Raw genomic sequence first — 20,082 nt, 5'->3', positions numbered from 1 at the left:
AAGACCGTTACAAATTGGGAATAGATGATTTATAATGGAAACGATATACTTAACAAAATATAGTTGTGGCGAAACAAGAGTTGTATGCACTGGTGATGGTTGTTAAAAGTTGTTGGTACTATGGTTGTACCTGATGATGCATCAGATAAGTATATCTCATCCTTTGTGTTATTTAGGTATCATATATGGAGCCCTAGCATTATTTTATACAAACAGTTTATGTGCCAGGGGTTGCTCTATACAAACAACTGCCAAAAGTCCTGATGATAATGTTTGACCTGTCTTAAAATATGTCTTGTATCAAAGGGCCGTTTTAGCGTTATTACATATGACAAATAATTGATTGAACAAAAGAGCAACGGTAGAGTTTCTTGCCAGTGGTCTTCTCTGCCGAAGACAGCACTGGTAGTAGAGTCTTTTACTGGTAGTAATATGAATTATAGAGAAGCTTAATATACAGTATTAGAGTCAGTCCAGTTGTTTTATTTTACTCCTTGGGGAGACAGGGTTATAGAGTACAGACCCACAACTCTGCTCTTATGCAGGTTGGTGGGCTTTAATGATATATTTTATAAAATTAATACTTTAATAGTAATGAAGAATAATAGTCATGGGAATAAATAATTCATGCTAAGAAACTAGGTATTTAGCTTCAATAATACTGTTAATTGATGAAAGATCTAAGTGCCATCCTGAACATTGTTAGTATTGAGGTGAATAAATGAATTCCTGGTCATTCCATCCTTATATTTTTTAGCACACGCTCCGCCACAATCAAACGTAATAGCTATACACTATTCTAGTCCAAATCAATTGACAATTTAAATTAACGCTAAGTGTAGTTATTTTTTTTAGAACAGTAGATACATATGTAATCTAAAAAGGTTCAATATTGGGATATAGGAGTCAGATATGGTAACATTGGATTTTTTCCCTTGATTACTCAGAACACACTGGCTTCATGCTCTCCAGTAATACAATTTATCTGCTTTCCGATGAGGTGAATTATTCAGACCATTCTGGGTGTTACAATGTTCAACTTCTTTAACACTTACCTCCAAAATTCAGGCCAGGGCTTGGTGGAGGTATTTCCTCAGCACCCAGAGGCTGAGCTGTGCACACTTCTATAGATGCTTGAGTTGCTAGAACACCGCTATCTCTGTCTAGCATGGACGGTGCCATTGTGGCTTCTGAACCTGATAAGACGAATAATAAAAGCTATGCTATTAATGGAATATAACAAATGTTTTCAAACTTGGATCAAATGGTGGTGATTCGGACAAACCAATATATCCAAACAAGTTGTAAACAAATTTTCCGCAAATTGCAGAATCTTATATCCCAAGCTTTTTGCGGATATTCGACGAGTTAATAAATGTTTTATTGCATTAAATAATGACCAGAAAAAACAGACCATAAATCTTATGAAAGCATAAATCTTCTTTATTTTAGGAAGGTTTTGTAAAGCTTAATATTATATAAATACCGGCGAATAAAACAAATTAAAACCCGTAAATTCTCTCTCTCTCTCTCTACTGTGCTAAACTGACATTCATTATATTACTCGAAACTTATATTCCCGTAAATAGTCAGTGAATCAATTTACCTAATCTGAAATCATTAAGGCTGGACGAATCTAATGGTACGCTGTCTAGATCTCTGGAAGACTCTTGGCCGGGACAGTTAGAAGGTAAAACCAGGGTTATTTCCACCGCCGGAACAACTAGACCGACTACTATTGCTCTGGAACAAAATACAGAAATTTAAAGATGTCGTTTGAAAATATGGTTTAGGTTGAAAATATTGGTTATCTACATTTGTATACTGAATTTTCTTTGCAATTGCGCGATTCAATTGGAGGTAAACAATCTTTGGAGCATGTCTGGTGTTGCTGATTAAATAAGTATATATTTAAATAATACACCACATATTACACATATATATATATGTATTTGAATATATTTTATGTATCCCGGAAACGCCCGTAGGAATTTGATTCAATCCAAAAGATAGATAGAGTTTGGGTGGTTAACTTCATTTTTATGGGTCTTTTTCTAATTATTTCGCTTTTTCTTAATCCTCTGTGGTACTTCCGTTATTGCTACTAGTTAAAGGTAATATATAATTTTGTGAGATGGTGTTTTTTCACAGCTAAGGCTCATCTGCTCAAAACTGAAAACAGCGACCTTATATTATGCTTTTCAAAATCATATAAAGAAAGTATAATCTCCGATTGGTCAAAAAAAAAATCTATATACTTAAAAATCTATATTTTATAAAATACACCTAACAGATAATTAAATTAAAACACGTATGATTTGTGAGTAGAGAGCCAGACAACACACCCTGGAATACTTTATTAAAGATTTTTTTATAATTTTATTCTGACAAGGAAGATCCCTATTGCCAAATCAGTATATTCTACATCTTCCTAAAAGGTAATAAAGAACTATTTAAGCGAAAGAAATATTGTTATTTTCCTAGGCAAAAAAAAATTACTTTCACTTTAAAATATGATAAAACTAATCTTGGTCAAACTCAGGTATTGTGCTGTGCGGAAGTGCAAACCGACCTGTTTACTCTATGGTGCTTTCCATTTTACGCGGCACTAAGATTGTGGCTCAGCTGTATACTAAAGGAGGCAATAACTTGTGGGAAAAGGCAATTGCTAAGTAAAAAAGCGTACCCCTGGTCATCTTCAGGTAGTCTGTTGGCCTGGTGCGCAAGCCATGCGGTTAATTCGCTGATGCGTTCCATTTGACGCAGTAGGAAGAGCAGTTGGTAATGATTCAGCTGTATACCACTGAGGCCGCAAGTGCGGCCTATCACCCAAATGCGGGAGAATCCTTCCTCGAAACATAACTACAAAAACAATCAACACTATTTAAAAAAGTAAAATTACAGAGGTATCAAATTTGTGCTTCCAAGGTCAAACGTAAATTACCAAAAAATGTGGGTTACATCTATGAAAATGCATAGAAAATTGTGGAAAATTTTAACTCACCCAAGCAGTTAATGGGGTAGCATCCAATAAAGGTGATGGTTTATAGTTAGTAGCCCGCGCCCCACAAAAGTCAGCCCACAAGGGCTCCACTCTCGCACACCAAACCGATCTGCTCTCTCGCCACAACATTTCGGGAGTTATTGCCGTACCACGGTCGATGTCATCCAAATCTAAGACAAAAAATATTTCAGGAATATAACTAATATCAATTGAAACAGTTTATATTCTATAACCTCCTGAAAACATACAAATGACATGACATGGCATCTCCCATAGACATATAGTTTTTAATTAACAAACCAAAGCTAGACTGTGAACACACCTTATGGCAAATAGTGGCGCAGCCGGTTGTAGTGCGCACTTATCTGCAAGATACTTATTAACTTTTGATTTTAACCCATATTATAGGTAGTGAAAAAGACTGTTAGACATGAGTGTGTTATCTGTATAAATATTGCATTGTCCTACTCTAGATTAAACTATAACACTTCAAAATGTTAATAACAACTTACTATCAGCATGCAATAGGAACTGTTCGTGAATAGGGTCCATATCTTCGCTGGAGCACGGGAACTGACCTCTGGGTGGAGCCGACCTTCTGATCGAAGCTATTATGGACGCTAGATCAGCTCTGTTGCCGGCTGTGTCTAACAAAGCAAAAGGAGCAGGATTAGATAAAAAAATGGCACAGTTTTGGGCAGCACAAAACCAAAAGAATAATTCAAGGTCAGTGAGTTTCTTTTCACTTCAGCCAGAATAGATGGGTCTAGTGCCCCAAGACGCAACATATTGATTCTTTTCCCACAATTTTGAAATCAAACTAATCTGATATAGAATTAATAGTTGAGGCATGTTGACCGTTGATTTAAAGACAGCAATTATTATGCAAGAGGTTAGGTCATATAGAAAACTTCTATAATTGCACTGTTTATACATAAAGCCATTGGACTCTATTTCATACGGTTCTTAGAAGGTTAGGCTAATATTACCTAACTATTTACAAGGTCATCACCGCGAATTAGTGCTTTGGTATAATAATGTTATATTTCATTGTTCTTAATGATATCCCTAAAAACGAGTCGGACGGTAAATTTTTCTGTGACTTATGTTCAGTTCAGTCACAGGACTGATCCTGAGGAAACCTGGGACATATAATGCTTGAATCCTGGAGATGAACAAAGAATTTTATCCTGGGATAACAAACAGTGCGCCTGGGATTGAAAAAAATCATCCGCGTCTGGACAAAGTTTTGGGAAAAAATTCCTAGACATTATTTTATTTCGGTTTTTGAGCAGTATTGCAGAGTTTCAAATACTCACTAGCCCTTGGCGATTCCCGCACATTAGTGAACGTGGCTCTCGCAGTGCATACGTGAAGTTCCTTTGGTCGGTCCCGCTGCTGCGATACGTGTTCCGGGCCCGCTTCTAGAACAATCTGAGACGAATAATTCCACAACATTTAATTTTAAATGAACGCTGTTATAAATTTATGTGATTTTACATGAACACTACTTTAAGAAAACTTAATACAGTGATAGGAAGTGGTGAGTGTAAAAGAAATGCTTCAGAAAGGTAAGAGAAAATTCTATGTAACATAAAAAGGGGTATTTGTTTTAAATACATCTTTTATTGCATCTCCGCGCCCTGCAAGATGATAGAAGTCGTTATGATAGATTCAAGCATTGTTATGTGGGTTGGCCATCAGGTTATCCCTTCAACTTATCTAAAACCATTTCATGATATCTTCTTGAATTTGCAATACTTTTTGCGCGTTTATAATATCAAATATCATATAGACGGTAGATACATCGTCGTCTAACTGTTAACTCACCTTAGGCATGATAGCCTCAGCCCGTATGTCCATATATGTGGAGGTGTTGTCTTGTGGCGCATTATCAACGGCCGCAGCGCCAACGTGTGGCAGGAAGGCGGCCAGCCATAAAATACTGGGCACGTCCACAGATACTCGCACTGGACTTAGTTGCACGTAGAATTTGGGCGATGGCACTTGAATTTAAGAACGAATTGCTTGATATTTCGACATTCAACGCAAGAAGCAACATATTCCGCTCCTGTATTTTCAGTTGTCCGTCCATATGTCTGTTAGCGGAATATATCACCGTTCTAGGCAGGGAGTTCAAATTTCCACAGAGAAAATGAATTATGAAATCAAGGTGCAATACAAGAAACCTGTTTTGCTCGATCATAAAAATGGCAATACTCTGCAGCGTTTCATATAGCACGGTACAGAAACTTTCGTGTGGGAATGTAAGTTGCACTAACTCGATTATTTTCGTTGTGCACCAATGCCCAAGTACATTATGAGACAAGTTATCAGAAATATTCAAATTGTTGCTTCAAGTTTCATCATTATGATCTTAAGAGATAGGTGAAACACGGCTAGACATAGGTATACTTTAGTGATTCCAGCATATTGGATAGCAAACTTTCATTGCTACTCTAAGCTATGTGAGTTCTGGAGATAAACTTAAGGACACAAAGTTTCCTATCACAGCAGATGACTAAACATCATTAAGTAAATCACGAGGGCTAATAAACTTCCAAAGTGTTCCAGACGTTAGTACAAAGTAGTTAGGGAGGTAACATCCTTCTGGGGTTTTAGAGTTTACGCAGATTAGGGACCGTTTGTAAAGATTAAGTTTTAAATTTCACAACAAGAATTATAAGCATTTTATCACCATCTCATACAATAATTTATTTTGAAAAAGTACGCCTATTACATAAGTCTAGATAATAGATTGTCATTTAGAGAGTTATATCATATACTAAAGCGTACTAACCTGGAAAGCAAACGTCCCCAGGATAGTAAAAGAAAGTTAGCTCCGCATGTAAAAGACCAGCATCTCCGGGTAACGTGGCTTTTTCAGCACTCACTAATGGCCTTGGTGCCTCCCTGGATTTCGATCCCGTTGATACCTGATTGAAATAAACTAGGTTAAGATCTGTCCACTGAAATTTCTAAGCGGATATGGGTATATAGAAGGTATTTTTTGAAGTCACTTATTTTTAAACAATGTTTTAAATATTGTTAAGTCAAGGTCAACAAAAATATACGGTACAAATCCTTGCTTGTCGAGTAAATTATATATTTTTTGTGCAGTAGTACAGCTTTTTGTGACAGGGAGCGTTCGGGGAAGTGATACCAACATGCTTATTTCTGCCGCTAAGCAGCATTGTGGCAATGCTATGTTGCGGTTTGAAGGGCGTGGGTGCCGGTGTAATTATAGGTACATTAGGCTTCACATCTACGCCTCAGGTTTATGGACAGTAGCAATATTTTGCAGGATGTGAGGTATTGCTCTATTTATAGGCGTTGATTTTCCACTCCTGACGATCTTAGGAGGTCCCATGTTCGATTTCCGGCAGGGGCTATTTGGGAATTTATTCTTTCTGATTTTTTTCTGGTCTGGTCTGGTTGGAGGCTTTGGCCGTGGCTAGTTACCACCCTACCGACATAGACTTGCCGTTAAGCGATTTAGTGTTCCGGTGCGATGTCGCGTAGAAACAGATTAGGGGTATAACTACCATACTTCATAACAGATTAGTCCGCTACCATCTCAGACTGCATCATCACTTATATGCATATCACCAGGTTAAATTTCAGTCAAGGGCTTAATTGTAGAGGAATAAAAATCTAAAAAACTTAACATCATGTGGGCTATCTGCTTGGTCCATTAATAACTAAGTCGGTTTTTATTTACACGTTGTATATAAAACGTGTTGTGAACTTACCTTATATACAGTGAAGTCATCTATCCTAAGTATAAGGCAGGTTGTCATAAGTTTACCCAATTGTTGCAGTATTCTAGTTCTAGTTGGCGATGCTGTAATAATACAGAATATCTTAATAAACTTAATGGTTCTCTTTTAAAGAAATCTTTCGAATAAACTAAAAAGGTGTCTTCAATGAGGTATCAAGTCTTATATTAAGTATTATTATAAAGGCTACATGCGAATTACGATTCTGTAATAGTAAAATTAATATCTTTTTCTTCAATTTATTCATAGTTATTCGCAGTTATAGACAATCAATAATGAATATTATAATAAAGAATACATGCGAATCACGATTCTGTAAAAGTGAAATAATATCAATTAAATTGAAGAAAGTTCAATTTAAATACATATTTATTCGCAGTTATAGTCAATCAAGTAAGTATTAATTAAGAGTTTTTACCTTGTGATGTAAGAGTAGTAGTATTAGTATTGGACGGATCGTTAGTTGCCTGCGCCTGCGCAGCGGCGCAATGATTCACCCCATTGGATACAGGCTCGTCTACCTTCTCGATGTGACTAGTCTAAAAAACATTATTTAGGAATTTAGAAGGTATTGTTTTAATAGCCGGAGAATAGTTCAAACATTTTTGTTGCCGCCATTTTCTGTTACGTCATTAACCCAATGGCATTCCAACAAGTAATAAAAATATAAAGACTCATAAGAGAGCTAATTTATCAAAATTTACAATTCTGTTTCGGGTCATACCAAGAAAATATCAGATTTAATAGTATGGCAGGCACTACATTTGTGACGTATACTTCCACAACTAAGACTTAGTTGTTGGAGTTTACGTCACAAAAAAAGCAATGAGGCAGTCACTGTTACCAATCTACGTGCTCTCATACACATCATCGTACTTAGTTGTGGTAGTATACGTCACTTAGATTACCGACACCGTATTATATATCAAAAACATTCGATATTTTAAGGATGTAATAAATATGTAAATAAGTATATAATAGAATACATACACCTGTAAAACATTGCCTTCACTCTAGTGCAGTTTGGTAAATAATAATGACAACCTAATTTATTATTTTTATTTCCGAGTCAGTTTCCTTTGGCTTATACTTTGCATGATATGACTGATTTTTTTTTTAATTTGGTTACATTTGTTATTTTTGTATATTATACTACTTCTTCTTGTGTACAACCTAACCCAATAGTTTAAGTTTTTTGACGTGACAACGTCTTATAATACGATGGAGCTGCACGCACGAAAAAACATGACGTATGCGGCGTTACCGCGCTCTGAGGCGTTCCATTCAAGGCTTGAAGTGCAAGCGAGAGCGCGGAACGAGCGACAGAGGCACAGTCGGCCTCCGCGTTCGACATCTGCCTCTCTCCTTCTAGAGTGAGCGATGCGTCCGCGTGGCCAGCTTCTATACAATAACACATGTACATGTTTTCGGCAAGGATGAAGTGCAGTGAAAAGTGAATGTGGTGTCAATTGTTTATAGCAAAGATAATATCTATCAAACAAATAAAATTAAAATTTTCTTTTGAAAAATGCAACCATTAGATCAGTATTTTCTTACGACGTTGTCACGTTCAACTATCGTCAGTAAGCCGACTTTATAGACAACCAATTTTTTTTTCCCTTTCCTTTGTTGGGTTGCCTGGCAGAGATAGCTTTCTAGCGATAAGGCCGCCCATTTTTTTTTTTATTTCACACTGTTAGTAATACGTTAAAGTGTATTTTCATTTAATTTCAATAATGAAACCCAATATCTTATTTAGTACAATTTTTTTTTTTATATATTCATCGTTTTACGATACCTTAGCACTTGGCGTCAATGGTCTGGGATCCAAAGTCTCCAGGAGAGTAGTACAGAAGGTAGACAGAGCTTGCGACAACCACTGACTATGTGGTGTGGCAGCTTCCCTGAAATATAATAAGACTTATCGAACACTGCGGATATTGACGAATGTAATTATTCACTTCAAAAGATATTTTAAACAGGCCTTAGTATATTTAAGAATTAAAACTGTTGTGAGTTTAGTTCATTTAAAAAACGTGTCAGTGTGCAACGTGCCGCGTCACGCGAACAAACTCATTACTATGAGCGCCGAATGGTTTCAAAACTAGCCGGGGAATCTGCGAAGTTCTCTGGATTTAAAGCTCAAATTTGTCGTAATATCAAAATACAAAACAGGTTTATAGAATTTGCGACACTAAAACTAGGACAATTAGGTTCATTTTGCTTTGATGTTACAGTGTTTGGATAATCGACAAGTATTCCAAGATTGCAGGCTAATAAGTAGCGTCCTTCAACGCAATCAAGCAATAATAATTCCTGCCACCTCACTGGTGACCTCTATCACCGCTGTCATAAGCGAAGGGGTCCGCGGTTCGATCCCCGGCAGGCCTGATTTGGGAATCCCTTCTGGTCTGGTTACCTACCCACAGTCAATGATGTGCCACCACGCGATTAGCGTTAGCGTTTCGGTACGATGTCGCTTAGAAAACAAGTACGGTTGTAGGTTTAATCTGCCATACTCGACTGCTGTGTAGTGGAACGCTAAGAAACCAAGTACCAGGTTAATTATATCCCCTGACAGGGGATATAATTCCCGTGTTTACCCCCGTTTATTAATGCACATATATTTTATTTGGATAATATTTCCATATAAAATATATGTGCATTATATGCGCACTGGCGCACATTTGTGCGCCAGTGCGCAAACAGATCGGAAACAGATCTCCACTTTTTTTCTATCTTCCTCCAGGCCCTTAAATATTGCATTGTTCTGCTTTTCCAGCGCTCCTAACACCTCCTGGTCAGTGTTATAGCTCAAAACATCCTTGAGCATGACCAGGGGGTTCTTATTGGTGACGTCCTCTACGTTCAGTCTATCGCTTACTTTCCCCAGTCTTTCTTTCACTTTCTTCCTTTCATCTTCTGTCGCGCAACCAACTATAACTCTCCTATCCTTCACCTGCTCTGAGAGTTGATAAAGCTGTGGGAGACGATACATTTTTATCCTTTCCCCGGGGAGATAATTGTCTCTTGCCCATACTAGCCGTGCAGAAGGGATTCCCAAATGGGACCTGCCGGGGATCCAACCGGGGACCCCCTAGACAACAGTCATCGTCATCAGTCACTACCAGGTGTGATTACAGTCAAGGGCTAAATTGTAGTGATTAATAAAAAAAAAATTACCTGTACCCCCTCCAATGTCGTCGATCATTGGAAGCCTTGTGATATGGAAAGAGATCAGCTTGCATACTGACTAGAGTTACTTGCAAAGCACCACCGTTCGCTAGCTGCGGCATTTCCGACCTTCCCACTGAAACAATGAGGATTATTAACAAAGTTATGCTGAAAACCCACAGAATTAAAAACCTACAGAAACCGGTGTACATTGAAGCATCAAAAACCACTCCACTTTAGAGTGATTTCGAACTGGCGGTTAGTCACTTTCTTCCATTTTGTTGACAGTAATTATTTTACCACTAATGTTCTAAACGTTTAACATAAAATTGGGAAAATGAGACATGGGTTGTAAGCTAGCAATATTCCGCGGGTTTGAAGTGAGACGTGCGCGGAGCGTTTTAACTATTTTTGAACACAATGTACTTCATGCAATAATTCTGTATGTTTGTAATTCTATGCTAAAAACAGTCTGGATGGATGGAATACAACTGTTTTGAAGTTTCGGTGATTCCAGGTTTGGGATCACTGGAGCAGGCGTTACTTTGCGATACTCCATGATATACAATGAAAATTTTATTAAATTGACAGCTGATTGTAGTGAAATCGATTCCCAAAACTGGAAAATGTTTGTGTTATGATCATTTTGAATAAAATTCTGGAAGAAATCGGTATGTTGTCTACTAACTGCCTATTAACGGCCCAGTGTTGGGCCCAAGCCATATCTCTTACGAGACCCACCATGCTGCTCCAATGCGGGTTGATGGGCTTTACAGACTATTCTCACAATTTCTTGATAATAACCGACGGCTGAACGTGTTCTCTGAGGCACGGGGGTTGATTTCCTGACATCTGGCTGGTACTGAGAAATTAATTCACAGAAACAACAAAATAGCTAACAATTTTTGGTCCGATCCGAGATTTGAACTCAGGACCTCGTAATCCTGAAAATCCTGAATGATCACCACTAGACCAACAAGGCAGTCGTATATTGGTCGTATACTAGTCTACTTACGGCCCGGATCGTCACACAGGTGCAAATCTATCCTTGGAGCGAGCAGATGGTAGGAAGTTTCCCGGACGTCGTGTTTCGCGAACATCCGTGCTAGGATATCTTTGTCTCCCGAGTTCGACCTACTTTGGATTTGTTCACGCGGTTCTTCAATCTGTAAAAGAAAGGTTAAATTTCATAAAAGGTAAATATAGGTTTGACCGCTGACTGGCGCAGTGTTGTTTGTTGTGGGCTTCTTCTTAGACCAGGACACGTTTGGAACCCTCGTAGCTTTAGTTTTAAGTTTACGAATGTCTATCGCCATCATCTCACTACCGTGTAATTCTTACGTACGCATCAAAAGTGCCACCTATGGGCCTACTTGAATAAAGATATTTTTGACTTTGACTTTGAAAAAAAGGTATTTCGTAATTCGGTTACACGTTGTATAAAAGTTATATTTTGAACAATTTAAAAAGGTTTACCTTGTGCGCTGCCTTAGTCCGGGTAGCCATTTGTGTGGCCTTTTGCACGGGGCCGGCCAGAGCCGCCGCACACGCCAAAGCCGCCCGCAGTTGTCCATCCGTCAAAGCCCAAGCTAACGGCTCCGGGCGGAGCACTAACCTCGAACCGAGGACTGCACAATCTGGAAACATATTCACTTACAACACAGATTCTTTTTCTTGCAGTAAGCTTAAACTGCTGAATATTTTCCGCCAGGCAAAATACTTTTTTTTTTTCAGTGGGTTCAATTCAAACAACTGGAAAATGTTTGTGTGATGAACATGAATGTTTTTCATTGTCTGGGTGTTTATCTGTATATTATAAGCATCTTATGTTTACTATCATAAAACATATTCAACAGTCATATCCATACCCATAACACAAGCTACGCTTACTTTGGGGCTAGACGGCGTTGTATGCATTGTTGTAGTATATATTTATTAATTTATTGATATGCACCACCTAACTATTTTCTGTATTTGTTTTATTCGCTATTGGTTGCCTGTAAGACATCGCTATGAAGCGTAAGGCCGCCAAATTGTATACGTTGTTTTGTTATACTTTACTGCTTTTTTTATGTTCTTTTGTGGTGTGCAATAGCATTCATAACTTAAGCATACCTGAAAGCCGTTTCTTGATAACAATCCGGCAGTGCGTATTGCCTAGTAGAAGCCTCAACGGTGGAAGGTTCGCGGCTGCTGCACCGAGCGCCTTTGCTTCTATGCGAGCACTTTGCCATTCCAGTTCCTACAAACAGCACATCATCATCATATCAACCCATTACTCGCCCACTATGGGGCGCAGGTCTCCTCCTGAGAAGGGTTAAAGGCCGCATAGTCCACCACGCTGGCCCAGTGCCAGTGGCGTACATATAGGGTATGCAGATGGTATAAAATAAAGAAAATCTCCAGTACGAGCTATAAATACTTAATGCTAGGTTTTTTATAACCCTTACAATGCCTTTCCTTAAGTTTTTTATATCTCGTACTGGAGTATTTTATATCATCTGCATACCCTGTGCATATACAGTTTGCTGAGACCCGATGGATCTAAAACAGAAGATAGGGATGAAATCCTGAGAACCGTAGAGAACTTTTATACAGATCTCTACAGTACTATTACACCAGAACCGACGACCTACAGAGGAAGAGATCCCAGGGCAAAACTAGTAAGACGTAGGACTGAAGACCTCCCGGATATAAGCCTGTACGAAATAAGTAACGCACTGAAGCACATGAAAAACGAAAAGTCATCCGGGCAAGACCAAATCCCGATTGAACTGGTAAAATGTGGTGGTAAACCTGTTCGTAAGCGTCTACAGCTTATGTTTAATAAAATAATACACGAAGGTGTAACGCCCAAATCGTGCAAAAACGCTGTTGTAACGCTAATCCACAAAAAGGGGGACAAATCCAACCTAGCGAATTACCGACCTATTTCAATCCTAGACCACATATATAAATTATTTACGAAAGTGCTAACAATAAGAATCACACAGCGCCTGGACTTTGAACAACCAGTCGAACAGGCTGGCTTCCGATCAAATTTCTCAACCACAGATCATATCTTTACGATCCGGCAGCTTATAGAAAAGTGTGGGGAATACAACCGTCCTCTCTACCTCGCTTTTATAGACTTCGAGAAGGCATTTGATTCCGTAGAGCACTGGGCAATATTTCATGCCTTACAACGTTGCTTAGTGGACGACAGATATGTCCAAATAATTAGAGAAATTTACAGCGGTGCTACACTACAGGTTAAATTACACGAACTGACAAACCAAATAAAGATCCTTAGGGGGGTTCGCCAAGGCGACACAATTTCACCAAAGCTATTCTCTGCAGCGCTGGAAGATATCTTTCGCCTTTTAGACTGGTCTTCGAAAGGCATTAACGTCAATGGCAAAATACTGTCTCATCTGAGGTTCGCTGATGACATTGTCCTTACAGCAGAAAGCTTAAAACACCTACAGGCGATGATGGAAGAGCTACATACAGTGTGCACAGCCGTAGGACTTAAAATGAACATCAACAAAACGAAAGTAATGTGTCGGGATAACATTGCCCATATTACTGTCCACGGCTGCCAGGTAAAGTGTGTTTCCGAATATGTCTACCTCGGACAAACAATAACCTTAAGCAAGGAGGGACAGGAAAAAGAGATTAGCCGACGCATCCAACTCGGGTGGGTAGCCTTTAGGAAACTCTCAGACGTCCTTAAGGGAGACATTCCTTTATGTTTAAAGCGCAAAGTGTTCGACCAGTGTGTCCTACCCACTATGACATATGGAGCAGAGACATGGACCCTTACAAAGAAGGTTGTGCACCGGCTCAAAGTGGCTCAGCGGGCAATGGAAAGAGCGATGTTAGGTTTGTCTCTATTAGATAAGATTCCCAACGTAGAGATCAGAAACCGAACTGGAATCACTGACATCGTTCAAAGAGCAGCGGCCCTGAAATGGAACTGGGCGGGTCACATATGTCGAAGGGAGGACGGGCGGTGGAGCCGAGTGATTCTGGATTGGCAACCGCGTACTGGACACAGAAGCATTGGCCGACCACCAGCTCGATGGAGAGATGATATTGTAAAGGCAGTAGGGAAGAACTGGATGCAGCTAACCAGCAATAGACCGAGATGGCGTGCAAATGAAGAGGCCTTAGTCCAGCAGTGGACTGAGATAGGCTGATGATGATGACCCTGTGCATACCCTCTATGCACGCCGCTGCCCAGTGCAGATTGGTGGACTTCACACACCTTTGAGAACATTATGGAGAACTCTTAAGGTATGTAAGTAAGTAATATTTTAATTGCTTAAAACGCACATAACTTAGAAAAGTTGGAAAGAGGTGCGTGCTGGGATTCGAAGTCGGCCCCCCGAAAGATAACTTGAGCTGCTACCCATTGCGCCAGCACCGCTTCAAAAAAAATATTGCTTTAAGAATAAAGTAGCCAAAATTTATATCAATTACTTCACAATCGACTACCAATGACAGTGTGTTAAATTGCGACAGCCGATTGGCGAAGTACTGCTTTCTGAGCCAAGGCCGTGGGTTCGATTCCCACAACTGGACAATGTTTAGGTGATGAACATGAATGTTTTTCAGTGTCTGGGTGTTTATCTATATATTATAAGTATTTATGTATATTATTCCTATAATTATACACACACAAGATATGCTTACTTTGGGGCTAGATGGCGATGTGTGTATTGTCGTAGTATGTATCAAATACCTTTTTACAATTTTTTTTTTTTATAAATATACTACGTACTTACATTATAAATATTATAAATATTTAATATTTATTTATAAAAAAAAAAAATGTTAAATTGAAAGAATTATTCACTGCACTAATATAAATAACAAATTTTACCTTAAATATAAGTAGCTGCCCAGTGTCGGGGGATTTGATTCTAGTCAGTCTTAAGTCACCCTTCCGACCCTCCGGCGTGCGTGACTCCACGGTCACCCTTGAGATCTGCAGACAAGGTCAATGAGTCCAACATTACATCACTGTTGAGTCGGCTACGTCTAACAATAGTGTTTATCTTTGATCTAACAAACACAAATCTGTGAGCCGTCATAAGACGCCTGGCAGATGTTATATGCATAAAATAACAGACTACGACACGAACCACATATCATCATATCAACCAGTGGCGTGCACAGGGGGTTTGACCAGGGTATGCATAAAGAAGGAAGATGCCATAAAATGGAAAAATCCTTCGCATTTATGAGTGTTACGAACATTTTAGGGTAGGCAGAGCTTTTGTGCATTTATGAAGTGCACGCCACTGATATCAACCCATTACATGTCAATGGGATGAGGTCATAGTCCACCACGCTGGCCCAGTGCGGATTGGTGGACGAATCAGATATGGCATTATGAAAAGACAAATCATTAAAAATTTGTTCCATACAATAATGACTATTTATTACATAACTATGCATTTTTATCAGATACAAAAAATCTAAAAATCGCGACAATTTAACTATGTATAGTACATGTATTCCATCATATAGAATTGGTGATGCGTCGCCACGGCCTGTATTGCCAACGCCAACAATCAGTTTCACACTCGCCTATAGATGTTTCCCGTCTAAAATGTTTTTTAAGCTAACACCAGATAGATCAGATCGGAATACATTTGTCACCATCCCTTCTCATGCCGCAAGTGTCGTACGAGACGACTTAGAGAATGTAACGGGAAACTGGCAGCAGCGTCCTCTATGCTACCACTATACACTAATACAAGCCTGGAAGCAAGCCGCTCCGCTTGCATCTCACACAAGATAGAACAATGATTGTTAAACTGTAAAATGATGTTGCAAAAGAGCAACTGCTGAATTTCTTGCCAGCTTCTTCGCGGTAGAAACTGCTTTACGAACCACTGGTAGAGTCACTACAAACAGACATACTTGATGTCTCAAAAGTGCTTATATTGCCTACTTGAAATAAGTTAACTTTGAATTTGAATACAATCTACTGCGTTCACCAACCCGTCTGCCCAGCGTGGTGATGATGGTGCTGCTAATAGGTTATTGATGAATTCCTAGATGTATTATTAAATAAACGAAGGCAGAGTATGTAAGACACTGTTTTAAAGGCAACTTGAGGTGTCTAGAGATTGGGACAGTACAAACTGTGCATAGAAAACAAATTAATTCCAATAGAAGGGTGAGTACACCCACCCAAACACCGGTTTTAATGGGAGTAGAAATTACATAAATTTCTATGGTTAATTGTGCCCTGATTATTCTATCCGTCCACCTAAAAACGAATTCTATAATATCACTTATAATCACCTGAACGCTACTGGTGAAAGCATCACATTTGAAGTCTATTTGCACTTGGTTCACAGCTACCGAAATCCCGTCAATTACCTGTAAGAAATAAGTTAAAAAATTATGTCCTTCATCAAATAAGTAAGTAAATTTTATTACAACACTTGAACTGATAAAGTTTACGTTAAGCATTACGTGGACATTCCTGACGAAGTGTCCCGAGTTCGATTCCCAGCAATTTGACAATTTCTTATGATTTTTTTCCATTCCGAAGCATTACCTTGATTACCTCCTACGATGCCACGTAAAAAGCGACTTTTTTATTGCACATAAACCGAACTTGTCAGCAAATCCTTATAGCTTGTAGCTTCTGGACGCTATTGGAGCTGGTTTAAAAGCAATCGGGCTTCGGCGAACATATTAGAAGCAACATCTAAATAAATAAATAAAGAGATTTCGAGATAGACGACAGCCCAAAAAAACTCTGCACAAACATGTAAAAAAGAGTAGTTCCGTATTCGCACCAGTTTACTCATCTCGACAATGTATACAGTTTTCGAGTTTCGTAATTTTGAAACGAATGCATGATTATTCCGGATGGTGACGGCTGGGCAGAATAAAGATACCACCTCTCTCCTCTTCCCGCGGCTGCCGCAGGCGACTAATGAAATATAACGGAGCACGGGCAGCGACGTCCTCTGTGTAATTACTACCCCTACGGCGATCACAAACCAGTCTGCGCAGCGCGGCGTGGTGATTATGGGCAATTCCACCTGTTGGGCGATAGTCCAGCAGTGGACTGTTACAGGACATTGATTGACGATTAATGATAACGTGGTAATATCGTGGAGTTCACTAGCGTATCAGAAAACCCGTCTTAGTTTAGTTTGCAGACCTTCTCAATTTTTGGTACAAGATTTGACGTCTAGGTCTTCGTAGGAAAGGAATACGAAGAGCATCGACGTTTGCGAAGTGAGCGAGCTTGTACTAGGGGTATTGGTGACCTTCGTAACTTCTGAGATTGTTTGGAAAACACCGCGTAATCAGGAAATAGGTACTACAAATTGTACTACATAAACAAATTCAACAATACGTTTAGTAATGATCAAGCGTATCATAATATCGACACATAATCGGCCCGCTACAGAGCGCAGGTCTCCACCCACAATTTGTAGGGTTTAGGCCACGACGCTGGCTCGATGTAGATTGGTGGACTTTACACGCCTTTGAGAACATTATGGAAAACTCTCAGGCATGAAGGTTTTCTGACATAAAACGCACATACCTTAGAAATGATATACAACTTGTAAATGGAAACCGAAATTATACTTCAGAGGCTTTAGAGGTACATTATTTACTGTCTCTGAGACTTATTTGCGAAACCGAAACGCTAATAGTTTTTGAGTAAACCATTGCCATATTTTTTACTGAAATCGGAACAACCCTAACATCACACGCAAAATTAAAATCTAGTGACTCCCGTAACCCGTTATTTTTTTAGGTACGCGTCTTACTATGCATGTGTCGGTCTTTTATCTTCAATAGGGTTGTCATAAGTAAACACTTACAATAATTTGAATTAGTTTGTATGGAAAAATAAATATGCTTCTTTTGATATATTTTTACAGGGTGATTCCTTATGAAGTATACTTATGAGCTTCAACAGCATTTCCAGCACGCACCGACACGTTGTCGGTGCGTGCTGGGATTCGTTCTCGGCCCCCCGAAAGTGAAGCCGAAGTCAAGAAAAAAAAAATCTATTGTTTTTGCGGTTCACTTTTCTCACATTAGTTCGCGTAGTAGACGTCACCATACTAATTTGTATAGCGTTAAGGTAACATTTTAACACATTCAATTTTATCAAGGTCGCTTATAGCACGTGAGATAATTATTGATTGTCGATCACCTTGCTAATTTAATTTTAATTTTCGAGCATTCTTTTCCCGGTTGGAGGCTTTGGCTGCGGCTAGATACCACCCTACCGACAAAGACGTGCTGCTAAATGATTGAGGGTTCCGGTACGATGTTGTGTAGAAACTAATTAGGTGTCAGTAAATTACATAAGCGCTATTCCTCAGAACGTTAAAAAAAGGGGCTCTGAGGGACCACGGTATTGCGTTTCTTGTACCTTTTGTATAATACTAGCTGACCCGCGCAACTTCGTATGCATCAAATCGGTTATTATCCGATTGAATATCTTTAAAAAACCAAGAACCTAATTGCAGCGCCACCTACCGGGTCCAGCTTTATTTCGAAACCATATAATACGCGGCCGGGCGCGCATCTGCATTTTTCTTGCTTATAACATTTCTATACCCGTCGTAACTTCTAAACGATAGGTCCAATTCGAATAATATAAAGAGGAATTTGCAAGTACATAATCAATTTTATTTGGATAAGGAGCATGATAGGAATGTCACCATCTTTAGATTGTACCCGTGTTTTGATTGACAAATTATAACAAAAAGCGGTTATTGTGACTTAACAGTTAGACATATAACCTCTTTTTTGTAGGTAATAATGATTACTTTAAACATGTCCATCCAGCCATCCATACATCCATCCTCACAAAGTTTCGCATTTATAATATTAGTAGGATGGTACGCATGCATTCGATCGATGTCATGTATGCCTTTCGAAATCGGTTTAAATTTAACGGAGCTATACAGTAAAATTGAAAAAAAAATTCTTCCCATTTCCCGGAGGAAACGTATTATTGATCGGGATGAAAAGTATCCTATATGTTGACCCGGAATATCAGGTACCACTATACCAAATTTTATGTAAATCTGTCTGATTTTAAGCATGCCGCCATTTTTTTTTCTGCAAGCAGCATTGTTGTAATGCTGTGTTCAGTTGAAGAAGTGTTCAAGAGCATGAGTTCCGGTTTAATTATAGCCACATGAGGCTTTACACCTATGCGTAAGTCTGATAGGCTCAGGCCAGCACGATGCAGGCCATGTTCATTGCATGACAAAGTGTTGCCCTGTTTAATCTCAGCCATCTGCTTGGTCTGTCAATTATTACGATAAAGAAAAGAAAATAAATAACAACACCGGACATTAAATTTTCATCAGTGGGCAGCGACCGTGCTTTCTAAGTCCAAGGCCGTGTGTACGATTCCCACCACTGGATAATGTTTGCGTGCTAAGCATGAATGTTTTGTAGTGTCTGGGTGTTTATATGTATTTTATACGTATTTATGTATATTATTCATCTTAGAACCTATAACACAAGCTACGCTTACTTTGGGGCTAGATGGCGATGAGTGCATTGTCGTAGTTTATTTATTATTATTATTATACTACAAGTACTGAATGCAAAGGTAAGTTTTTCTCACCTTATGTATGTAGCTGTACTTGCCCGGTATGGGCATGGCTGCCGCCGCGCTCGCGTTCATTGTACGCGGCTCCTCGCATACTTCCAACGCTATGCTCACTTCGTCCAGATTCTGCAACAAAGTGGATATTAAACATCTTCAATGAACATTAAGCTTCATCATCAGCCCATTACCGACCCACTACAGGACACGGGTTTTCTCCCAGAGGGTTTAGGTCATATTCCGCCGTACTGGCCAAGTGTAATGCAGATTTAATTCGGTGCCCCTGAAAGCCACGTGGTCGAAGTATTAAACACTTAAGGCCGATTTACATCCAGCGAGCGAATGCTCTTTCTATCCCCACTCTATTACATTATTTCAGTGTAAACAGACGTAGGGCATTCTGTCGTTGTTCTGTCTCCTTTCGCAAGGTACCATGCTCTCTTGCTTGTTATGAACGGCATTAGAGCGTGCGAACAGTTAACTATAGCGTTCTTGCTTGTGTGCTCGCTACCCGGAGCGGTCTC

At 39.2% G+C, this 20,082-nt stretch overlaps 1 protein-coding gene across 2 annotated transcripts in view; it reads right to left on the bottom strand.

Annotated features, from left to right (window-relative positions):
- The window catches only part of LOC120625466 (UHRF1-binding protein 1-like), a 40,091-nt gene that overhangs the window by 14,997 nt on the left and 5,012 nt on the right, over positions 1–20,082 (bottom strand). For both annotated transcript variants that reach the window (XM_039892548.1, XM_039892549.1), the window contains exons 3-20: positions 19,577–19,687; positions 16,258–16,335; positions 14,825–14,929; positions 12,073–12,199; positions 11,434–11,594; positions 10,973–11,123; positions 9,967–10,093; positions 8,582–8,687; positions 7,202–7,322; positions 6,757–6,848; positions 5,805–5,940; positions 4,835–5,010; positions 4,324–4,438; positions 3,517–3,651; positions 3,005–3,174; positions 2,687–2,862; positions 1,607–1,743; positions 1,056–1,196 (exon numbers count right to left, since the gene is read on the bottom strand). In XM_039892548.1, the coding sequence (XP_039748482.1) occupies positions 1,056–1,196; positions 1,607–1,743; positions 2,687–2,862; positions 3,005–3,174; positions 3,517–3,651; positions 4,324–4,438; positions 4,835–5,010; positions 5,805–5,940; positions 6,757–6,848; positions 7,202–7,322; positions 8,582–8,687; positions 9,967–10,093; positions 10,973–11,123; positions 11,434–11,594; positions 12,073–12,199; positions 14,825–14,929; positions 16,258–16,335; positions 19,577–19,687 (2,365 nt within the window). The remainder of the gene's footprint in view (positions 1–1,055; positions 1,197–1,606; positions 1,744–2,686; positions 2,863–3,004; positions 3,175–3,516; positions 3,652–4,323; positions 4,439–4,834; positions 5,011–5,804; positions 5,941–6,756; positions 6,849–7,201; positions 7,323–8,581; positions 8,688–9,966; positions 10,094–10,972; positions 11,124–11,433; positions 11,595–12,072; positions 12,200–14,824; positions 14,930–16,257; positions 16,336–19,576; positions 19,688–20,082) is intronic.

Source organism: Pararge aegeria, chromosome 7, assembly GCF_905163445.1.
Source record: "Pararge aegeria chromosome 7, ilParAegt1.1, whole genome shotgun sequence".
In the NCBI taxonomy this organism is placed as follows: domain Eukaryota; kingdom Metazoa; phylum Arthropoda; class Insecta; order Lepidoptera; family Nymphalidae; genus Pararge; species Pararge aegeria.
Note: the sequence above shows the minus strand (reverse complement) of the source record. Positions and strands in the feature narration are given on the sequence as shown.